Consider the following 24,950-nt stretch of genomic DNA (forward strand, 5'->3'; position numbering starts at 1 on the left):
AGTTTGCTCTAGCTTTGGATAAGATTTGGAAGGTTACCACAGCATTTTGTGGGGAGAGAAAACGAGCAGCAGGAGAGGAAAATGATAAATTGTCAGGACACTTCCCTAGGACTGTGCATGGGATGGTGTTTCGTGGTGCTCACTGTCACCTCTGCACCTCTGCTCTTCGTGAACAAAGCTGATCAGGTCCCCCACTTGGGGAAACCAAACTTCCAGAGATGTAGGTGTTTAACTAAATGACCGTCTTAATAAAAATTGCTTCCTTGTTGCATTGAGGTGAAGGATGACTAGGAGAAAACCGGGGGGAGAAAAGTCTTAACGAGGCAAAGCAATAGAGTCTTTGGATCTCAGAAGTAAATGAAACTAAATCCTGGGCACTGCTGGTTATTTATTTGGGTTAATTATTTATGGTTTTTCAACCTAAGAATATTTGGATTGTCATGCTTTCTTCTTTTGTTTCTGCTTCCCTCACCCCCTTAGGCAAGGCTGGAAGAAACACTGCGAAGGCAGAGACCTGTCTGAGTGGAGAAAAGGATGTGAGGTTTCGTGAACTGGAACTGGACCAAGGATGCTTTTGCAGCGACTCCCTAGAATGTACAATGAATGTCAAAATGTTTGTGTCATCTTGTCCCCCTTCCTCCCAATATTCCTTTTCAGAGTCAGAGATTAAAAAACAAAACAAAACAAAAAACTAACCTACATTTTTAAGAAAATAAATATTTCTATTTAAATGTCTTGACTTCACACTGACTCTGTTTCAATGATATTATAAAAACATGATGTTAAGACTTGAAAAGTCACCTACAAAGTGTTCTGGCCCTGGATGGAACAAACTTTTCTTTATTGGAAGGCGAGGCATCCCTTGGTTGACCTCACAGATTGCAAGAATCTTGTCAGCTTACAATCCCTTATTTTTTTTATTTTTTACGCCTACAGCACCTGGTCTTCCTAGGTGGTCTCCCATCCAAGTATTAACCAGGCCCGACCCTGCTCAGCTTCCGAGATCAGACGAGATCGGGCTTGTTCAGGGTAGCATGGCCATAGACATGGCTGCTCATTTAAAAGTAAGTTTGCTGACCTGTGTCCTGGAGCTTGGGGTCATTCTTCTCCTGGTCAGTGGACATACAGTCCTTCCTCAGCTCAGCAAGAATGTTCCTTCTTCCTCCGGGCAGTCCTGATGGGCATTTCATTGGGACCAAAACGATGCAATTGTAGCTCTTAGCCCCGATGGTCAGAGAGCTCCCCATGTTACTGCAACATCCATTTAAATTAAATCCATCAAACTCAAAAACCACACTTACATCCTCATAACAAAATTGTTTCCAGGCTTAGATCTGTAGATTTTATTAGTTTGGTCAGGAAACTGGCCTGACTATTTAAAGGATATTTCACTGCATGATCTCGAAGAGATATTCCCAGGAGTCTCTGCTCCATGCAGGATGGCCTCTCTACCCTTCCCATGGCAGTGCAGCTCTGCTCAAGCTGAGTTTTCTCTTGTCGGTTCTCTGTTCTTCTGGGGAAAGTACAGTTGGGGTGGCTTTGTGCGACTTTTGGTAAAAGCGATGTGCTCAGGTTGAATGCAATCTGACCCCAAGAATGCACTAAGTTAAAGTTTGTTGTAGACATAATTATGCCTACAAATAAGTTTCACACTTAGAAGAAAGTCTGCACAGATTACACTGATGGACTTTGTGATAACACCTAAATGATCCATAAACACTCTGGCTGCCAACTGCCTGAGTTTTACTGTTGGCTCATTTCACATCCACTGGTTTCACTTGCAGGCATAAGCTTTTAAAAAATCTAAACAGCTAATTGCCAGAAGAATATAAACATTTCATACATGTCTAAACAAACATAATCCAGTGACAATTTAACAGGCATTACAAACCATGGGGAAAAAAACTTTTAAAACTCATGTAAGAATTAAAAAATAATTCTATAAGATGGCTGAAGGAAATTTGAAAAATATAGGATCTATTAAACTGCACTTAATCAATAATCTGTGCTTATGAAATCCATAGATATGCATTTTTCATTATTATTGTCCCATTATCCATCTGCCCTGTAGTCCTTATTCTTAGCCAAAACTCCTGCTTCATTAAAACCAATGGTATCATGTTAATGACTTAGGTTGGCACGGCCCCGGCACCAGCTGTTTGAAGACTAGGGGAAAGATTAAAAATAAAACAAAAAAACAAAACCCAATTCCAAAAAAAGTGCTTTGAAATTCAAGGTGAAGGGAAGTTGGCTGGTCTTACAGTTGATTGATCTTTTTTTTTTTTGCAAAACATAAAATTTCTAAGCATGCAATCCTACTCATGCTTTCTCTCCTTAAATGTTTTATTTAGTTAGTATTTCTATAAATAATAACTTAGGATTAAAAATTTCATTTTCTCAGCTTATTTTCTACAATTAATGCCCTCAGAAATTCAAGAGAAAAATATTACTTCTACTTCTGAGTTATCTTCATTTAACAAAAGTATATTAAAATAACAACTAAGATTTATATTCCCTTTTAGTTTCCAGGACATTTGGAAACATGTTTTCAGTTTCTCCTCACAACCACCTTATCAGCAGTTTACCAAATGCATTGAGCAGACGGTCAGATAGTACGGCGTAGAAATTCGTTTATGTGGGTACGTTCTTTCTTTGGGGACTCAGCTCTGCCTGACTCTCGGTACCCTCTCCCCCAGCATCTGTCCCTTTGCATCTCAGCCTGGTTCCTATTATTTCTTAACACTTTCTGTCTGGTCTACCATTTTCTTGATGTCTCTTGAACCCAATAAACCATTTCTCCTTGGGTGTCTTTGCTCTTGGTTTTTCCCGAAGCTGAAAGATTGTGCCACTTCCGTATAGCCTACTCAAGCACCGCCCAGGCGACATGAAGCCTCTCTGCTCCGCCAACGTCCTGTCTTTTCTCGATGCTCTTTCGTAACAACTGGGTATGTACTATACATAATGAAGTCATCAGGGACTGGTGACATCACCTGGTCTGTAAGCGACTTGAGGCCTGGCCATGTCTTTTACTTCCCTCTTTCACAATTTCTTTTGAGTGCTAAGCACATAGTGGGTGACATTTGAAAAGGTTTGATGTTGATTTTTTATGCAATTGGATACATATAGGATCATAGAAAGAATACAAATGAGACATCGCATTTAGAATATTTTTATTTTCAAATCAGGTTCACATCCAATATTTCAGGTACCTTTCACAAACACCTTGGGACATGATGTAACAGAATCTTCACTTGGTATAGAAGACACTGAGATCCATAAAGGTTGACTCTCTCTCCAAGGCCCACAGTGCCACAGTGCAGACTCCAGGGGAACCCTGCCACTCCACACGAATCTTCAGGAAAAGTGTCCTCGTTCCTTTAAAGATACAGGGTGCCTGAGCCCCTCATCTGTATTCAGCGCTTACTTCCTTAACTACTCCAAATATAGCACAAAGTCTAGTTGGCCCCAAAAAGGTCTAGGAGAAAAGAGTAGAAAATGCTTTCACCCAAAATTTAATCTCTTCAAGGCAAAAAAAAAAAAAGATTTCATTAGAAGACCTACAGAGATTTTCTCTGTCCTCCCAAAATGGATGGAAAATGCTCCAGATTTCTAAAACTTGAAACAATAAACGTGTATTACTTTTTTCCAATTAGAAAAATTTACAGTTTTTAATTTAAAAATTTAAAATAGCAAAATTATTTCTTCCAATGTAGGCCAAATATTTGGTCCCTAAGAGGCCCTCTCCCCCGGAGTCATTCTGCGTGTCCTCTGCAGTGCCTGCACACTGTGGGGACACTACTCACATCACTGTCATTCAGAGCAGCCGCTCCATGGAGCTTCGAGCTGCTAGCAGTTTTGTCCATGCGGTGATGTCCAGGGATGGAAATTCATACAACCAGCTTGCAGAGGAGCTGCTGCCTGGGAGAGCTTAGGATCGGGAGAAACCTTGCCTGCAGCACAAGTATCTGTACCACAACAGATTTCCTTTAGGGATCTTGAGGCAGCTACATAGCATTGTGACTTGGATAGGTGACCTTCTCTGGCCCTCATTTACCTTTCTTCTGATATCCCGTTACGTCTCTGGTGCAGGGGAATGAGAAAGAGAAATTCCCAAACTGTTCTAAATCGCAGATACAGCAAGCACATCTGTTTAGGCGGATGCTTCTGTAACAGCAGAAAGGAGAGAAACAAAAGGTCAGCCACTAATAAGCAGAGTCTCACAGGAGAGGAGAAGGAAGAGGAAAGACAAAGGATATATTTTTTTACACGAGGCCGCGCCTCAAACAATTTTTGCCACCCGGGCCTCCTCACTGATGTTCAACCCAAACGAAACACTGCATACCGAGCAGTGGCATTTTCCTTTCCTTTGTTTTCATAACCCTGTGAGTTGGGCTCTGATTCTAACAAAAATGCATATTCATTAGGGGAACATATAGAAAAAAAAAATACTTTTAGAAACTATAAAAATAAAGGATTCTCATCACTCGACTATAACTGCTACTAATATTTTTATTTTTTCTTCCAGTTTTTTCTATTTTGTGTAAAGTTGGAATTACAGAGTTTTAATTTTGTAACCTGCTCTCTTCACTTAATACATTACAAGGTTTCCCCCAATTAATATTTTCAAAAATACAGCATACTAGTTACTATGCTTTCCCATAATTCATTTCCTCTTTCCCCTCTTGTTGCATATTTGGGTTAACCAATAACCTTTTCAGGTCTGGGGCTCTAGGTCAATTTCTGCAAAGGGCCCCTTCTTGTCTTGTTGCAGAAATGTTAAAAAAAATCAGAACTGTGAGAAACCAAGCACCACTTGGAGAGTTGGAGAACTCAGGTTTATTACGCTCGTGGTCCAGAAAAGCTAGCACTCTGAAGATCTGGGCCCCGAGCTCAGGGGCAACCTTGCCAGTTGGCATGGGCTGATTGGTTAATTTGTCCTCAGGCAGTTACAGAGAGTGGGAGTTGCTATAGGTTACAGGCAGTTACAGAGTTACAAAGCGCGAGAGTTTCAGACAGGAACTTAGGCAACACATCTGTTATCTAGACAGAACAAGCAAAAGGGAGGATGAGTCTTTAGTTAATTTTGAGGTCACTCTGCCCTTCGGCCTATGTGGCAAGCATGTCTACAGAAGCAGAACAAAGAGCTGTTATAAGGTTAGCCTTTAGAGTGGAAAATTCCTCTTCATTCTCACTGCTTATTCCCCTCTGAACTTCACCAAAAGCCCTCAATACATGATTTTTATGGGGTCCATCTTTTCATGGACTCCTTGACTGCTCAAGGGATGACCTAAACCGAGACTAGAAGTATGCTATACGGCCACATTTTCTAAACAATTAGGATCGATTGCCATTTGGTCTAAGATTGAGAGAAAATATTTAAACTTGGTACTGTCTTGAAAAATCTAAACCATGTGTTTACCATGCTGTGTCACCGCCTGTAAAACGAGAATGATATATTTGCCATACACAGTCATGGTAAGGATTAGCAACAATTTCAGAAGCACATGACACAAACCAGGCTTTTAATAAAAATTGGTTATTATCATTCTATTTCTATATTTTCTTTCTCCAGTATATTTTATGTGATTTCTAACAGGTACTATAGACACTTCACTAAGATGAACTATGTTTTGTGTGAAATAATGACTTTTCTGAAAAAGAAAGGGGAAGATCTTTCCTGAAAAAACTGCCAACGAAACTGTGACTAAGTTTGTTTTACTAGGTCCATGCTGCTGAGATTTCCAAGCGACAGGGTAAAAAGTTAAAGCGGTCTCTAGACTTCCCCCACCCTGCTCGCTACCACGCCCCCACTGGCAACATAATTCTTGGTGAGGAAGAAAAAATAAATCTACAGTTGCCTTGAAAAGCACTCATGCAAAATAAAGCCCAGATTCATAAGTAATCTGACTTCTGCATCACTTTTCAAAACAGTATCCTGTTACTAGCTAAAGCAAACAGAGCGGTTTCAACCCAGGAACTGACAGGCAGTGCAGAGGGCAGGTTGGAAAAGATTAAATATTTGTGCAAAACCCTACACACCCCTTCACAAAGGGCAGCCTTAGTCTGGAATAAAAGGAAACGGGTAGCAAAGGAAGGAGATGCGGGAACTGAGAAAAGCCTTATCTTTCCAGAGGAAGGATTGGTTTGGGATGAGGACATGGAGCAGGGACGAGGGGAGAACACAGTGCGGGTGTGAGGGCTCTGGTCACTGCCCACCTGGCTCCTGCCTTCAGTGCTGAGGCTGCACTTTTGACCTGTGCAGTGGAGTCGGGCCACAGGAGCTCCGGGGACGTTGGAAACAAGATGGTGAGAGCTTTGAAGCTGCCAGGCTGTGATGGTGGAGGCCAGAAAGAGGCACCCAGTCTCTCAGCAGCACGACAGCGAGAGGAGGGGGAGGAGGCTGGGGTGGAGGCCAGCAAAGCGCATTGTGCAAATCGGGAGTCCAAAGGCCTCCCAGTGGGAGCGAAAGACACACCAGAAAAGGGAGATTTTAGAAAATTGTTTAAAGATCGCAGTTTTCAACTGTGCTGACAGTCTGTCAAAGCCGGCTTCTGCCTCTGAGACATTTCAGTGGCTGCCAGGAACTTCGAATTCAAAAAAAGAACAAAGAGAGAGAGAGAAACCTCATACGATAGAGAGTTCTGTGCAGACAGTAGAAAGATTGCTGATAAGATGAGAATCGTTTAGGAATCAAGATTTTTCTGTGGACTTTGGAGCTTCTCCAGGCCCCACCGCAGAGACTAACACAGCCTCCCCCACAGAATAAACAGCCCAGGGAGGCCCTGGAACACAGCTCCTGTGGCCCATGTTAGAAGATGGGGAGAGGAGACCCCATGGGGAAGAACAGCCTGGTTACTGTCCTCATGGGTCTCAATCCTGGCTGCACAGAAGCATCATTGGGAGTCTTTTTAAAATGCCGATGCCCAGGCCTGGCCCGCTTGTGTTAAATCAGACTCTCTGAAGATAATGCCCTGATGTGGGGATCTTATAACTCCCCAATTAACTCAGCTAGGACCAGGAACCCTAAGCAAGAGACTTGAAGGGGCCCTGCTGGAGCAGGCTTTCCTGGGGCTCCAGAAGCCCATTCTCCTCCTTGAGAGAATATCAATTACCCCACCTTCCCGCTGCATCCTGGGTCCTCAGGAAGTCATTCCCCTTGAAGGCTTAATCCAGTCTCTGGATTTGAGGAGTTGAACCTGGCCATCAAAGCAGACAGGGGAAACGGGGATATAAACTGTTCAACTGTCAACAATATTTGAGTGAGTACCACGCGCCAGGCCCTGCGCTGTGCAGAGGGTGCGTGGAAGCCATCATGGTGGGCGTCTGAGTGTTCCACGTGGGGAGAGGCAGAGGAACCGTCCACTGTCCGAGGTCTACAAACACACAGAGGGCTAAAGAACAATTTCAGAAAGGTAAAATCATGACTCTTCATGCAAATCTAAAAGAAATACATGTCAAAGATTTTATCCAGCTCATTAATTAATGAGAGAACCACTAACATGTTAAGACCAGTTGAAAGATATTTGAAGACCTAGATATTTGTAGGCAATTTTACAGAAGGAATGTTAGGGTACAATTACTGGGTTAGATACAAAACTAATTAATGTCTTAGAGGATTTAGACTATATATTTTTGACCTTTGAACAACATAGTTTGAATTGTGCTAGTCTACTTATTTGTAGATTCTTTTTAATAAATACTGTAAATGCATTTTTTCTTCCTTATTGTAAGAATATAGTATGTAATACATATAACATACAAAATATGTGTTAATTGACTGTTTATGTTATTGTTAAGGCTTTTAGTCAACGGTAGGCCATTAGTAAAGCTTTTGGGGAGTCAAAAGTTATATGTAGATATAACTTTGCAGGGGGTTGGTGCCCCTAACCCTGTGCAGGGGGTTGGTGCCCCTAACCCTTACATTGTTCAGTGGTCAACTGAATGAGCTGTACTCTGGAGTTTTATTTTTCTTTCCAGATAGAAATTATTTGCATCTCTGCTAAAGAAAATTCTGTGACTTCATACATAACCTCTCCAAGTCTAGGAATTTTAAGCAAAGTGCGAGTCGAAGGAAGTGCATTGCCCTTGGCTAAACCTTAGGTGGGCTTTTGTCCATATGACACTGAAAGGACATTCGACTCATCGATTGCCTTATTTCCAAGTTTGATAATGAGAGAAAGGCAGTGAGACTGCAGGCCTGGAGAAGAAACACTGAGGTGGCAGCTGCAGAGTCACACACAAGAGCCCTGCGTCTACGCAAAGACAAACCAATAACGTAGGGGTGCTGTCTGTCATGCTGAACTTACTTAGCTATGCTAAGTAAGGTGTCACCCACACATTAGTTATGGCTCCAGCCCCTCAAATTTCTAGGAAGATGGATTCAACTTTTTATTCTACAAATATCGTAAGACCTTCTGTGAGATTTCTGAGAATTCTTGAAGTGCTTACATTCTCACCATCTTCTCTGGTGCTGAGCTCCTGCTTCTGCTGAACTAGTCTGCTTAAAAAGCCTCTCATTCCTCAGTGACAGAAAAAGCGTCCTTTTCCTTAGTTTGCACAACACACACACACACACACACAACAACCCATTCGCATAAGACATTTCTATGGACATTACTAGAAGGTTTAGGAAACTTGAAAGATTTAGATTTCAAATGCAAACAACTCAGAAATTAGCAACAGCCATCCCCCAGGTCATTGTCATTTGCCCCCAAGTTCATGAATGTCCAACTTCTTCCAGCCCTGGTATCCTGGGCTGTTTGTTCTGCTGCTCTTGGAATAATCCATGAGATGACTTTTTTAAACTCCTTAGCCTTCTTTGAATTACAGAAATCTTTGAGAACTTGCAGAAAGCAATGAACTCTTTGCTGGAAAAATGCCCATTTGATATATACACCATTGAGTCTTAAGGACCCTGAACCGCCTCACCTATCATAAAGAAGCTGCCTTTAAACTAAAAATTCTTGATCTATTGTAAGTCACATCTGAAAAATACTGAGATTCCTTATGTGTGGCCCGGTGGAGGATGCTGTATAAAACAATTTATATGGACCCACTTCTCCCTCTGGAAGGCTAGCTAAGATATAAACCAGACCAAGATGATGTAACATGCCCACTGCCTTCTCTGACTTCCCATCCAGCAGCCTTGAGAACTCACAACTTCATGCCTTAAGTCAGTGGTTCCCAGCCCTGCCAGCGGCCATGGACTCACCTGAACCCACCCCCCAAACACCCTTATTTACTTCATCTGCAGTGCGCCTCAGCATTTATTTAAAGCCACCTGTGCCTCTGATGGGTAGCCAGGGTTGAGATACCTCAGGAGGAGACAGAGAAAAGAGAGAAGAGAGAGCTGCCGCTGACTTCATTGCTGATGTGCAGACACTTCCCGAGCTAATCACTCCCAGCTGCAGGTAAGTGAAATTGAGTGGTTTTATAAGCTGCTTAAAGTTTAATAATCCAGAATATAGAGTGCCTTTAGCATCGCGTATCAGGAAGAGGACCAGCCGGGGAATGAGAAATCTGGGATTCGGTCCTAGTCCCGCCTGGGCTCCCACTCCCCAGGGCCTGCCTCCTGTATGGTGGTCAAAGGCACAGCCCACTTCAGTTCAAATCCCATTTCTGCCAAGTGGTGAGGAACTTAGCCCCGCTTAGCCTCTGTTTGACTTTGAAATTGGAAAATAGTATTACCTCGTGGAGTTGTGATGAACACTGAAGTGCCTATAGCATCAATTCCAGCACAGAGCAAGTGCTCAATAAGTTTCTGCTGTTACTACTATGATTCAGCCCGGCAAACCTCCCAGAACCATTGTGAGGGTATTATTCTCGCTGACCTGGCTCCAGTTAGGCTGAAGCCAGGACACCAAATGGGCTGATTGCAGAGTTCCTGGAACAAAACTTGAAGTCTCTTACTCTCACTCCTCAATACCTTCAGAAAGGTCTTTCGAGACCAAAATTTGAGAAAGTTCTGGAACAGTCCCATCCTAGTCAAATGTGAGACCACTATCTAGTTAGCCAAGCAGTCTCGTAATGGTTTATAGCTACTTTCCCACTTGAGGCTGAGTGAAAACCAGCTCTTGGGGCCTGGAAAAAGCCTGAATACAAAGGCAGCAACAGTGATTGTAATGAAGTGGTCGAATTAGGGGGAAAAAAAATTAAGTGAGCATTACCTCATTCTGGATATTTCAAATGCTCCCACAGTAGGTTCTAGAATAATTTAGGGTGATCTGAAATGCTTAGGTGACATAGCTCAGAAACTGCAGAAATTTCTAAAACTTTCTCTTTTGTGTTTTTCCTATGAGTGCTGCCAAATACACCCTGAAAAAGCAACTGAGTTCCCCCAATTCCTGGACATCGGCAAACAGGAAGTTTGGGGCATGGAGCTTCCCGATTGGTTATAAATGAATCTCTGTCCATTTGCTCTGAAATTGCTTTCATCCACTTAATGAAGTTTTGCTATCGCTAATGGAAAAGCAGTATGGATTGTACGCACTAACTCAGGCATCCAAGTAGTAGTCTGATTTCTATTTGAACAAAGAAAAGGAAACAAATTCTCTAAGAAAGACAGGAAGGAAGGAAGGAAAAGGAAAGGAAGGAAGGAAGGAAGGCGACTCCGTTCCAATCAGCTATCCACTCAGATAACAACAAGCCTATGAAATTAATATGATTCCCATTTTACAAATGAGAAAAAGTAAAGCTGAGAGAGTTTAATGAATGTGCAAAGGTAGTACAAGTTTAGTTAATTAGTTCAAGTAATTCATGTCTACGTTTCTCTAGACTGCTCTTAACTATTACGCTATACTTCCCAAATACATACCCCAAAACACATTTTACCTAGAGTTTTAGTCACCCATTTTCAAGAAAATTGTTAACCGATTCTAAAATAAGAAGAAGACAGAGTCATATTTTCTTCTCTCCTTCTCCCTGGGGTCCTTCCCTACTTGTATTAGGGAGTAAGTAACAATGATAACCAGAGAGCAGGCAACAGAAAGAAGGGACCGATGGATAAATCTGAATTGATCAAGAGACAACTGTACAGAACATCTTCAATCAAATTCACAGAAAGTTTAGAAACTTAAATACTCTGTTCAACTACAAAACAATTCGTTAGCAAATTTTCCCACTGAAAATTTTCAACTGTATTCTTGGCTCCCCCACCTTTTGACCTGAGAACTTCAAAACCCAGTATAGTTATGAAATCTATACCTCATGTACCCAGTAGATTTCTTATTAACTTCCATCTTACTGAGCATCCATGTAATATTTTAAACTTCTAGAAAAGCCTAAAACTGGGATGTGAAAAGGCAAAAGAGAGGAGGAGGAAAGGAGAGACGGTAGGTCTGAAAGTCACTGTGTAAGACTAGAAAGAGATGTACAGTTGAGCGCCGAGAGCAAGGCTGTGTAAAGTGGGACATGGGGGCTAGAAGTTCCATAAAGAAGGAATCAGTAGCATTTATGGGCCTTGCAGAAAAGGCCCCAACTTGGGATTGCCTTCTCACCAAGAGCAGAGGAGTTCCCTTCCTAGGACTTAGTGACACCCCCACCCCCCAACTCTCCACCAAAAGCCCATTAGAATGCGAGTTACAGCCTGCATTTGACCATCCAACCCAATCTGATCCACATTTTCCCATGAGTTAATAATCTGACCCGTCTTCGAGGTCTCTCTGTGTGTACTGAAACTGTCTGCTAACTCTCCTACGGAGTGGCGCGTTCGGTATTTAATCTCCAGCAGGAATTTCAGAAGGTCAAAGTCCCCATCTGTGGAGGATGCCGTGCGAGTAATGAAATAAGGCAGGCAAGTTCACCCTGGAGGAGACGGAAGTCTTTAAGTGTGGTTGACAAAAGATCTTTAGACTGTAGACATTTGGGGCCTGGGGTGGAGTGAACAGGGAAGAAAATTAGCTCAGGGAGAGAGATTCTTAAATCAGTGGAAAAAAGAAAAACATATATGCGGAGCTGCCAGCTACTGGGACATTTGGTTTCTGTTAGCTGTACAAGCAACGGCTTTGGCTGTTATTGTTGATGTTGTGCGTGCGTGTGCGCTATGTTTAATGGGCACCCGGAGCACAGGCGGTAATAAAACTGTAGTGGAGTGAGTATGCAAAGGAATTAAAGCTAGAACTTATCAGTGTATGGAATACATAAACCCAAATATTTGGAGATCCCGGGTTCTCTGAAGCCTGTGGTTTCCCACGCTTACGGGGAGCGCCTCATGCAGAGTCGGCGTTCTCATTTCAAAGTCAGAAGCATTCTAAAGCAAACATGAGGCCCGTAGTGAAATGGTTTCTCTCTGATTTACACATCAGTATTTCTCTGACTGTTGATTTAGCCCAGTCATCCCTGAGAGCACCTTGCAGAACAAGCTTTCTCCACATTCTCCCCAGCGATGCTGTCGGGTCCCGCCATGGAAGAGCGGCTGAGACAACACACGCCACGCTAAACCTGAGGGCATAGGAAATTTCCTTTCTCAAATTTCAGTTTCGTCACCTCAATCCCAATAATGTCATGGAAATATTTTTGCTCTTCGGGTTCATAAAAGACTATCTAGTTGATGGGCCACAAATATATTTAGGCCAATTACAGAAAGGCAGCTGGGGAAATCGAGGTGTATATTGTCATGATCCATGTCAGCATTTCTGTAGTTGGAGGTTGCAAAGTCTAAGCTCTATACACTTCTAAGAGTCCCGAGGCGGTGAGAGATTGCTGCAGCAACTGACAATTCACTGGAAAATTTATAAAACAATAATACTAATAAGTATCTTTTATTAAAAACTTACTATATCAGGCATTTTTCATATATTATCTCTAATTCTTGCAAAACTCATCTTANAGAAAGAAAGAAAGAAAGAAAGAAAGAAAGAAAGAAAGAAAGAAAGAAAGAAAGAAAGAAAGAAAGAAAGAAAGAAAGAAAGAAAGAAAGAAAGAAAGAAAGAAAGAAAGAAAGAAAGAAAGAAAGAAAGGAGAGAAAGAAAGAGAGAAAGACAGAGTCAAAAATGTCCTACCACACTGAACATAAAGTGTTTGGAGCAGGAGATAATGGTTTGCCAGCTGAGTAACCAGTGTTCCATATGCAACAAATTCATGGAGCATTGCAGAGAATTATAATGATGATGATAATAATAATACTCAGTTAATGTTCCTATATGTTGGGAACACAGTTAAGGATTTTTCATACATTAGCTAACTGAAGTCCCTTAACAAGCCTATGAAATTAATATGATTCCCATTTTACAAATGAGAAAAAGTAAAGCTGAGAGAGTTTAATGAATGTGCAAAGGTAGTACAAGTTTAGTTAATTAGTTCAAGTAATTCATGTCTACGTTTCTCTAGACTGCTCTTAACTATTACGCTATACTTCCCAAATACATACCCCAAAACACATTTTACCTAGAGTTTTAGTCACCCATTTTCAAGAAAATTGTTAACCGATTCTAAAATAAGAAGAAGACAGAGTCATATTTTCTTCTCTCCTTCTCCCTGGGGTCCTTCCCTACTTGTATTAGGGAGTAAGTAACAATGATAACCAGAGAGCAGGCAACAGAAAGAAGGGACCGATGGATAAATCTGAATTGATCAAGAGACAACTGTACAGAACATCTTCAATCAAATTCACAGAAAGTTTAGAAACTTAAATACTCTGTTCAACTACAAAACAATTCGTTAGCAAATTTTCCCACTGAAAATTTTCAACTGTATTCTTGGCTCCCCCACCTTTTGACCTGAGAACTTCAAAACCCAGTATAGTTATGAAATCTATACCTCATGTACCCAGTAGATTTCTTATTAACTTCCATCTTACTGAGCATCCATGTAATATTTTAAACTTCTAGAAAAGCCTAAAACTGGGATGTGAAAAGGCAAAAGAGAGGAGGAGGAAAGGAGAGACGGTAGGTCTGAAAGTCACTGTGTAAGACTAGAAAGAGATGTACAGTTGAGCGCCGAGAGCAAGGCTGTGTAAAGTGGGACATGGGGGCTAGAAGTTCCATAAAGAAGGAATCAGTAGCATTTATGGGCCTTGCAGAAAAGGCCCCAACTTGGGATTGCCTTCTCACCAAGAGCAGAGGAGTTCCCTTCCTAGGACTTAGTGACACCCCCACCCCCCAACTCTCCACCAAAAGCCCATTAGAATGCGAGTTACAGCCTGCATTTGACCATCCAACCCAATCTGATCCACATTTTCCCATGAGTTAATAATCTGACCCGTCTTCGAGGTCTCTCTGTGTGTACTGAAACTGTCTGCTAACTCTCCTACGGAGTGGCGCGTTCGGTATTTAATCTCCAGCAGGAATTTCAGAAGGTCAAAGTCCCCATCTGTGGAGGATGCCGTGCGAGTAATGAAATAAGGCAGGCAAGTTCACCCTGGAGGAGACGGAAGTCTTTAAGTGTGGTTGACAAAAGATCTTTAGACTGTAGACATTTGGGGCCTGGGGTGGAGTGAACAGGGAAGAAAATTAGCTCAGGGAGAGAGATTCTTAAATCAGTGGAAAAAAGAAAAACATATATGCGGAGCTGCCAGCTACTGGGACATTTGGTTTCTGTTAGCTGTACAAGCAACGGCTTTGGCTGTTATTGTTGATGTTGTGCGTGCGTGTGCGCTATGTTTAATGGGCACCCGGAGCACAGGCGGTAATAAAACTGTAGTGGAGTGAGTATGCAAAGGAATTAAAGCTAGAACTTATCAGTGTATGGAATACATAAACCCAAATATTTGGAGATCCCGGGTTCTCTGAAGCCTGTGGTTTCCCACGCTTACGGGGAGCGCCTCATGCAGAGTCGGCGTTCTCATTTCAAAGTCAGAAGCATTCTAAAGCAAACATGAGGCCCGTAGTGAAATGGTTTCTCTCTGATTTACACATCAGTATTTCTCTGACTGTTGATTTAGCCCAGTCATCCCTGAGAGCACCTTGCAGAACAAGCTTTCTCCACATTCTCCCCAGCGATGCTGTCGGGTCCCGCCATGGAAGAGCGGCTGAGACAACACACGCCACGCTAAACCTGAGGGCATAGGAAATTTCCTTTCTCAAATTTCAGTTTCGTCACCTCAATCCCAATAATGTCATGGAAATATTTTTGCTCTTCGGGTTCATAAAAGACTATCTAGTTGATGGGCCACAAATATATTTAGGCCAATTACAGAAAGGCAGCTGGGGAAATCGAGGTGTATATTGTCATGATCCATGTCAGCATTTCTGTAGTTGGAGGTTGCAAAGTCTAAGCTCTATACACTTCTAAGAGTCCCGAGGCGGTGAGAGATTGCTGCAGCAACTGACAATTCACTGGAAAATTTATAAAACAATAATACTAATAAGTATCTTTTATTAAAAACTTACTATATCAGGCATTTTTCATATATTATCTCTAATTCTTGGACAACTCATCTTATGAATGAGGGAAACTGAGACTCTAGCTACTGAGGGGCCCTGGGAAGTCTCACAGAGAGCAAGGGGCAGAACCGGAACTGGAACCCATGGACCCATCTGACTTTGGAGCCTGTGTCCACCCCTGTGTGCTCTACTGTCTCTTCGGACAAGGCTGTTCCACATCCGGGCCAGGTATGGGATAAGATGTCCATCTTCTACCTTCATATTCAGGCCCTCCTATAGTCTTTCTTTTCTCATTCTTCATCTTAGAGGTTTGATGCGATAACGAGAGGGACCATCCCTGAAAATTTTCTGACAGATGCTTAGCAGATGTGGGGCCTATGTACCTCATCCTTGGTGAAGTGATTTGTTTGTCTGATTTTAGCACCAGGATGGAAGGATGGTTTGAAACGTGAATTACCATACTGTTTCTCAGAGAAGCAGTCGGGACCTAAAACTTTGGAAACCACCATTCCATGGGTATGTTTTTCAAATATGCCAAGAGCAGAGGAAATCCCTGGGAATGGCTTCCAACATTCCTGAGTTAGCTGCCATGGGTATGATCTATGACGAGGGACAGAGACTACATAGATGCCCGAAGACCAAGCAAGGTCTGGCTTAGTATGTGGTAGTAGATGGCTTTACCATCTTGGAAAGAGAATTGAGTATCTCGTGTGCAGTTAAAGTCACATGCCATGTAATGACATTTTGGTTAACAACCAATCGCATATACGACAGTGGTCCCATAAGATTATAATAGAGCTGAAAAATTCCTATCAGCTAGTGACGTTGTAGCTATTATAACGTCATTACAATGTGTTTGTGTTTTAAGCTAAGTGTTATTACAAAAACAGTCAAAAAGTTTATAGAGTTAAGTTTAAAGAGTAAAAAAAATTAGTTAATTTATTATTGAAGGAAGGAATTTCTTTTTTTAATAAATTTAATGTAGCCTAAGTTTAATGTAGCCTAAATCTACAGTAGTGACCTGGCAGGCAGCTTCTGACAGTCGTCAATGACCAAGTTCAGACCCCCAGTTGTTAGTAACTAATCTAGCATGTGAGCAAAAGTCGCCGAAGTTCACTTTGGGGAGGAAAGTGGGGCGTGAAGGGTGCATGGACAATGGAAATAACTCCCCTTTTTCTATTGAAACATTTCACCCCAAACAGGAGTAGCACCACTCTACTCAAAGGAGGTGGGACAGAACCCGTCTATTCCGCCTCCCCCTCCACCATAATGAAGTCGTCAGGTCACTGGGCCAGGTCTTCCCTGACATCCCTTCAACTCTAGAATTCTAAATACTGAGTGTGTGCAAGGTACTAAGCCAGGCAGTACCGTGGAAAGAAAAGAATGAATACTTCTTGAATCAGGTGTTTGACCCTACATGTGCCTAGCTCCATACTCAGCAGAATCAATAACCTGCTACTATGCCCAGAACATGGATGGAGTTTCAAGGACCTGTCACTATTAATTGATAATAACTAGGGTGAAACAAGAGAGACACCCAGAGCGGAAACTGTATGATCCTGAGTATCTCTTTAAACTTTGTGCACTAGTAATAATAAAATTCTAATCTTATGCAAGAACTTTTATATTAATTTTCTTTAGGTCTCTGGAAAGAAACCATGTTGCACATTTGGGGCAGATATCAAGTTTCTGATGATAAACTGAGAAACTGAGTCTCAGGACATCTAAGTTATTTGAACAAACTTCACAGATGACCTGAACCATACTTCTTCCTCTTCCTATATCCTCAGCTAGTCTTGGCTCCTCTCCTTCTTAATTCTGACCAACTGAACAATTTGTGTTCATCTGGACTCATCCAATTGACTTGACTGTCTTCTGATTTATTTTATAAAATTAAGAGCTAGAAAAACCTTGAAAGAACTACATATTGGGGCTGCAGTTTTATTAGGAAATAATACTAATGCAATTCCTGTTTCTTGAGTCACATCATAAGGTAAAACACTGAAAATCTGTCTACCTAAGCTGATCCACAATCATGCTGGTCCTTCCTGCTTGGCTCTCCACGACAGAGCACCAACCGGGGCCACTGCAAGTGAACCCCTCATATGCTGAGACATTAGTCCTCCCTTGGCAGCTCTGGCTGCAGGCGGTCTCCTTCCTTACCCCGGTATGCCCTGAAAATGTCATCATTATGTATATAGGCCAGGAGAGGTTTGGGAAACATCTCTGTAATGTAATTCTGAAGTGAAATTCTCTCTACTGATCATCAACATCTAAAATACGATACTGTAAAGAAAGTAGTCACAATTGTGTTGTTATTTTTGCTCTTTTGGTTTTTTTGAGTCTTTAAACCTCTTTTTTTCTTTTTTAACTTATAATCTTTCAGGTCAGTAAGAAAAGTGTAGTTTATTTACATCATGTCAAATCTAGCCAGAAGGAATCAAAAACTGCTGGCTGAGAACCGCGAATTGCTTCTGCTGGGAAAGAAAGTCTAGAGCCAAGATGGAGCTGAACCAAGTTTGTTCCTCTTCTAGGTCACTGGGCAAGAGACGGAAGGAGGGAGGAAAGGAAGAAAGAGCATTCTTTTCAGCCAGCTTCTCAAGGTGCTAACAAAATGCTAGGGGAAGGGGAGTTCCTGCCTCCTTGGGTTTAAAAGCTTAAACTTAAGATCTGACCTCAGAATTGTAACAACTATTTTTGCATCTTCAGAATACTCACCAACTCAGTGCTATTACAATGTAAACTCTTGAAGCTCACCCGGGAACTATAACTTACTATAGTGTGTTAATTGTGGCCCCCAAAAGATATGTCCAACCAAAACCTCAGTGTTACCTTATTTAGAGTAAGGGTCTTTGCAGATGTAACTAAGGTAAGGATCTAGAGATGAGATCATGCTGGATTGGGTTACGGTAAACCCTAAATCTAACGACAATTGTCCCTATGAGACAGAAGAGGAGCATGCATAGAGACACTGTGTCATCCGACCCATGCCCCCTCCTACATTGCAAAGCCCCTCCCTTCACCTCTAACTATTGAAATCCTACTCATCTTTGAAGGTCATGTCAAAGGCATCCTCCTTTGTGAAGCCTCTTGTAATTTCATCCCCAGTCCCATCTTGACAAATATGATGTTTTTCTCTCTTTGAGCCTCTCAAAGCATTTTGTTTCTACCTCTATAATGACACTAATTAGAATCTTCTTTGGAGAAGTTATTTTTAAAAGTCATATTCCCAACCAGGAACTGTAATTCCTTAAAAGCAGCATCATGCTTATCACTGTAACCCCCGCAATGCTCGGCCCAGGGCTCTGCACAGAGTGAGTCGTTAATATATTTGTTTAAATTATTTAAAGTGCATGTTAAAGGTTAATAGTTGAAGGTTGCAGGTGGTGAAGAAAATAGTTCAGGATGGTTCTTGTCCTCCTAGAGTATTTTTTTTTGTAGAACGAACACACACACACACTCCTAAGAAGACAAGAATGAAAAGAGGAGTTACAATGAAAGAGTATGGACACCAAAGTACAATAATATATGGACTTCTAAAATTGGAATTAAAATTTTACTGTTATCAGAATAATTCTCATTTATATTGCAGGTTAAAATTACCAAAAACATCACATCCTCCAAGAAGTACAGTCACTGGACTGAGAGTTTAGTGCTGGTTTTGCTACTAACTAGCCATGCGACTCTGGACAATGCAAAATCTCTCAGGAACCAAATTTCTATAAAATTAGGGAATTTGACTAAATCATCTCTATGGCTTTACAATTTTTTGATTTTTTTTAAAAAAAAATATTTCATTTGTATCACATCCTCCAAATTAAGATGACTCTCAGATCTTTATGAGAATATCGAAAGGCACAGCAGTTTTCTGCTTAGAAAAAAACAAAGCCATGATTTTTTTCTTTTCCTTTGTCATGTGATATTTTACCACTAATTCTTCATATTTCTAATTAGAATGCCAAATTCCTATTTTGTCTATCAAAGGGAAATAATCCCGTTACAGATGAAGAAACCGAAACTCAGAGAGTTTATTTTTGTGAAGTGACTTGCCCCGAATCACACAAGTCGTAAACGTCAAGGACAGAGGCCAAACCTGAGTTTGGTGATTCCACACATGGTCAGATCTCCCAATACATCTTGCTTTCCACCACAGCAGAGGGGAGCTACCGGGGCAGGAAGCGAGTCTACAGGCTTCTCACAGCACCGGTCTGGCTGGGTGAGAAGTAGGCTCTCTGGGGTCACGTCACTGACAGACTGTTAGAACTGTCGACACTCTTTGAAGGATGAGAGTAAAACTCTAAAGGTCGGGGGTTATCATTTTTGAGGAAACTCTATGCATCTATATTTGAATTGGAAGAATAAGGAAGAGTAGACAGACTAGATCTAATTTTTCTATAGCATCCAACATTGTATCCTGATAACAAAAACTTGGCGAGGAAAGGGAAAGGAGAGAAACCACAGGTGTACCTGTGGTCTAGATTCAAGAATATTCCTTCATTGGCTGTTGTTTCCCCCTACATGTGCCCCCGAAGATAAGTCTTCTCCTATCGGACCCACTAAGAGCGGCAGCAAATTGGTGAGATCTGAAATGCCATAGAACCAGGGATATTCTTCAGCACCTCTTGACTCAGCTCGTGCTTATAAAGATGGTTGGCATCTTTTGTGCCTGCTTGCTCTGAATGCTCCATGTTTCCAAATACACAAGAATTGAAGCTCGATGAAGACTCAGAGTGGTAATCTATCTCCACCTTGGCTTCTCCAGTCTCTGAACATCCTCCAGTCTCCTTTCAAGCTAATTCTCATCTCTAATAAGATTAAGAGAAAGCATGCACATAAAAGGGATATGATATGATGATTTTGCTCCTCTAAGGGTAGGGATGTTGTGACTACGAAGTTGTTGATTATCTTGGGCCAAACTCTTTGCGTGGCTTTTCCAAGGCTTTTCTTTTCCTCGGTTCCATTCTTCTCTGTAAATCTTTGGCCCGATTGTGGCCTTTTCCTACTGCATGGGTAGTGCCAAGCCTAATTTGTTTCTTCTCCCGAAATGCTCAATTTCCCACTTAGCAAAAGCTGGCTCCTAGCTGACTTGCAGGAGTATTGATGCCTCAAAGAAATTTGCTCTTAAGTACGGAGTTAGCCAAAGCTCTGCTCCTGGGAGGTCCCTCTCTTACCTGACAAAGCAGGGGAGGTTCCTGCTTTTCCAGGTTCACATTTGCTTGTAGTTTTTCTGATCATTTACTTACAATTAGACTTAAACCTAACTTGAAACACGTGTGTTTTTTTCAATCCCACTTCCTGTGGCCTAAGAAAAACCTGACAGTTCCTGACAGTCCGAATTTTATCTTTCCACTCTGGGAGCCACACAGCAGAATTATATTCCTTAGCCAAACAAACGAACTACAGAGGGTCCATTATGTTGCCGCTTCAAAACAGGAAGCTGGGGTTAGTGATGGCAAAGCCTGGTTTTACATAATGAGGGATGCTTGGGGCTGCACACACCGCCCAGCACTTTGCAGGCAGAGCCCAGCAGGGTTTGCTCCTTCCAACCCTGGATGGAGGCTTTGTTCAGCTTGGCCAGCCACACCCTCGGACCTGGATGATCAGGCTCCTTTCCCAGGAGAAGTTCCGGCCTCCTCGTCTGGCGCAGGGTCTACTTGCTGACCTCCCCGGCCCTCTGAGAATCGACACAGCCATGGAGCCCGTTCCCAAATACACTCCCCACTCACCCACTCTCCTGGGTGCCCCCAGGGCGAGTTTGCCTCCGGGCCCCACGTAGGTGGGCCCAACCGCAGAAAGAAATCTCGGTGACCTTTCATGAACACCACCAGCGGAAGGAGAGAGTATGTCCAAGGGTCCAGCTGTGAGTAATCCGCGGAAGCAGAGGGATGACGGTGCTTGCCATGTTCCCTCCACCTCCAAGCTCACCCCTGCTGGATGCGGCTCGTACTCCCCTCTGTAGCTCTGGCTCCAGTGACCACTAAGAGCTTCCCAATAGGTCTCATGGAGGTCGACATTTGAAAAACCGATCGTTTCCCCTGCTGCGTAGGAGAGCGCCAGAGCAACCTAACCTCGACTTCACCTTGGGCAACGTGCACTTGGCTGGCGGATGTCTGAAAGAGTAAACTGCCGTTAAGCCTCTGGAGAGTTCTGTGCGCTCCTTTATGAAGCTTTAAAACAATCGCAAGTTTTCTGCAAAAAGCCTTCAGGGGCCACCCACTCCGGACATGAATCATTTACATGCGGATCTTGCACATCCTACAACAATGCCACCCACAGGCTGCAGGACCCAGGGGCTTTCAAAGGGAAATTTCAGGCAGGGAAAGAAGCCCAATTTAAGCCCAAGTTCAACTGCTCATTGGAGGGTGTGTATCCTTCAGGCTAGGAAGGAGTCAGATCAGACTTCTTTTGAAATCCTTTCTGGTGACCAACCCAGAGTTAGTTAAACCACTGGACACTTGGCTTCCTCGTTACCTATCCCATATTTCCTAACCAAAGAACCGAGAGAATTATGACTGGGGGGTCTTAGAATCCATTTCACACATGGATTTTCCACCAAAAGCTATTAAGAATACAACTTTATGATGTGGGATGTATGTAGATTTTTATTTTTACTTTTAAAAGGGGTCCACATGCTAAAAAGAAAAGCTGGCACTTCTGGCCAAAAGTCACCAAGAGAAATCAAAGTCCGTTCTTCCCTAATCAACTTTTATAGCTGAACGGGACCGGGTGTTAACCATCCCACCAAGTCTAGGGTGCTGGAGCCCTGTGCCCAAGCAGAAATACATTGCTTAATTTGTTAAAAAAAAAAAAAAAAAAAATCAGGCAGGAAAATACCTCAAGCTGCATTTCTGGAACTTATTCCATGTTCCCTCCCACCGAATGAAAGTGAAGATAAGCTTCATTTGGTTCTAAGGAGACTTACATGCCCACCAAGCAGAGGTAATGAGTAATTTGGGGTTGAGATTTGCTTTCAATGCTGAAAATAAACTTTAATCTGTCAGGTTAAAAAAAAAAAAAAGTTCATGTGAGTTAATAATGCAAACGGCACAGCGCTTTCTGAGTGTAGCTATAAAACAGTTAAATTGCCTCTGATTATGTCAAGCTATGGATTAACTTCAAATTTCAGAAGATCCCAGGATCCAAGAGGGGAAGATCCGACTTCGGGCAAAACGAGTGCCCAGAAAGGTTAGCTACACTGAGACCAGTTTGTGTAAAAAACTATACAAATATAAAATGCTTTGCATCTGCTCAGAAGTAGACTCTATAAGGTTAGCATTAAGCTTTTGTAACACTTTGAGCAGGTAGTATAGTAGCCACTACACTTAATAATCATTTTTGTAGAAAACGATGCAAGCAAAATTCAAGTGGGGTGAACATTCTAATTAATGAAATCAGGCCTCAACAACGCCATTCAGGACCTGCACTTGGCCTGGGTGGACCGACTAGCGGCCTTTGTTAGCGTCCTGGCAGCACACAGTGCCAGCTCATGCCTTAGAGGCAATACTGGCGTGAGAGCAGAGCACCACAAATTGGGAATGTGGTGGCAAGAATTTCAAAGTGGGTCATGATGCTAAAAGAGAGAGTTTCAACAGTGATCCATTATGGATGTTATAGAAAGTAGCTGTGTACAAAGGCACCAGAATCTTCATCCAGGGCCACTATGAAGAGCCCCTTAAAGCTAGAAAGAACTTGTTTCCAAAACAAAAGAAGACACAAGGAAATGAATCAAGGAGGACATCTCCCCAAGGCCCTTGGCCTCATCTGGCCTTCACAACCACATTCCCAGAAGGCAAATGTCTACCTCTTTGATGAGATTTTCTAAAGGCTCCTGCTAGGCGGTAATGAACTTGCCTAGACGGTGGTTCACACTGGAAACCTGGGATTGATTTTGAACATAATAGGTCTGTACTTGCTTCAGAAAGTGCCCTCCTCCAAATTATCTCATTTGCTCCTCAGACAGCCCCATGAGGTAGGGAAGTTCGAAAGCCTTCTTTATTACAGAAGGAAAGTTTTTTATTACAGAAGGAAATGATCACATCATTGCAGCTTGTGGATAAATCACACCCCTCTCCTTCCTAAGGGATGAAATAAAACAGGAAAAAAATGAAACCAAGGCATGTGGGAAAACTAGGAACGATGCAAAGGAAAGCCAACTTTTGTTTGAAAAATAGAAAGGTAAGGGTAAAGATCCCACTGCCAGATGTCCCTGTGTCACCTCCCTGTCCCTTGCCTCATGAATGTTTACTCATTTATTCCTCCAGAGGTGAGGTCACTAGGGGGCAAAGGCCATGTCTTCAGCATTTTGTGTTCCTAGTGCCTCACTCACATCTGGGACACAGTTGGAACGTGGAAAGTGCTTCTGAATTAGCAGGTACTACAGGAAAAAATATGGAGTAGATTTAACTGAGAAGATCGTTAAAAGGAAGGTGTGGCTCCTCCATATGTCCACGAAAAGCTATTTGAATTAGGAAAAATGTTCAGGCAGAATTTTTTGGGAAAAGAGCCAGTAGACAAAGCAGGTAGGATTCTAGATTGTCCCTGCATTGCCTCAACAGTCTTTTTAAATACAAACTATCATCTTAGTTTAGAATGGGTGGAGATCCACTTTCTTAGAGGTAGGAACTTGGGGCTATGTTTACTGGCAGCCTCTCACCGGTTAAAAAAGAATTCAATAGGATAGTTGAGGCTGCTGTGCTAAGGACCCTTCGTGAAATCTCTATTGTCGGTACTGGGAATACTGGCCAGGAGAATTCTCTCAAACAAATAGAGATAAAGATGATATAGATATAGATGTATAGATATAGGTATAGGCATGGGTATAGATAGATATAGATGATATATAGATATAGATAACATAGATATAGGTATAGATGATATAGATAGATATAGATATAGATATATAGATATAGATATAGGTTTTCAAGTTTTGGCCTCTGAAAAGCCATTTTGCTTTTCTTTTTTTAAAAAAGAATTCTTTTCCCACAGGTAATTTAATTTCATAGATATTTGTTTCTAAATGGGAAGCTGAACCATATGACAAAAGGTATTCTTTTTAATACTTAACTTTTGTTCTAGTAGCTAAAATACTAAGGGGAATTTTTTTTGTTTATTTTGGGGAAAATAGTTTAAAATATGAGTTTTTCCTGATTTTTCAGTAATCTTGTTGATATCAAGTTTGATTCCTAATTTAACTCTCTGCTTCTTAGATTGACAAAAGCAATTTCCTATTTTCAGTCAGAAATGCTGTTATAGAAGAGTTCTGAGCAATTTTGGAGGTAATTGTCAAGGTAAGCATTAATGGATAGGTTAAAACAAATTAAAAATATACTGTATCTGACTTCTCCAAATAGTCCCATTCATGCTTCTATCAGGAGATTTTGCAACGGTATAAAGAAGTAAACCACCCTGGGTCCCATTTTCACAAAAATTTTGCTTATATTTTGTCATTTTATTATAGGCTCTTAGCTGAGACTAGCTCCTTTGGTTTCTGTAGTTACAGAAAATTTTTCATAATAGCTTTAATATCATTCTTCAATTCTTTGTTCCATGGTTCTTTGTCATAGCAATGCTTCGTCCTTATCAGCTCTTTAGTCTAACATAGGCTTCCTTCCTTCCTTCCTCCCTTCCTTC

At 41.8% G+C, this 24,950-nt stretch overlaps 1 protein-coding gene and 1 pseudogene across 1 annotated transcript in view; one reads left to right on the top strand and one right to left on the bottom strand.

The window, feature by feature from the left end:
• The window catches only part of LOC120584076 (lysozyme-like protein 1), a 10,916-nt gene extending 10,185 nt beyond the window's left edge, over positions 1 to 731 (top strand). Inside the window, exon 4 of the mRNA XM_039839661.1 lies at positions 481 to 731. Within this exon, the coding sequence (XP_039695595.1) occupies positions 481 to 550 (70 nt within the window). The 3' untranslated portion in view covers positions 551 to 731. The remainder of the gene's footprint in view (positions 1 to 480) is intronic.
• A 196-nt stretch (positions 732 to 927) lies between these two features.
• Positions 928 to 1,046, bottom strand: LOC120584139 (uncharacterized; annotated as a pseudogene).
• Positions 1,047 to 24,950: the final 23,904 nt, after the last annotated feature.

This window comes from Pteropus medius, unplaced genomic scaffold (genome assembly GCF_902729225.1).
Source record: "Pteropus medius unplaced genomic scaffold, Ma_sr-lr_union100, whole genome shotgun sequence".
NCBI lineage: Eukaryota > Metazoa > Chordata > Mammalia > Chiroptera > Pteropodidae > Pteropus > Pteropus medius.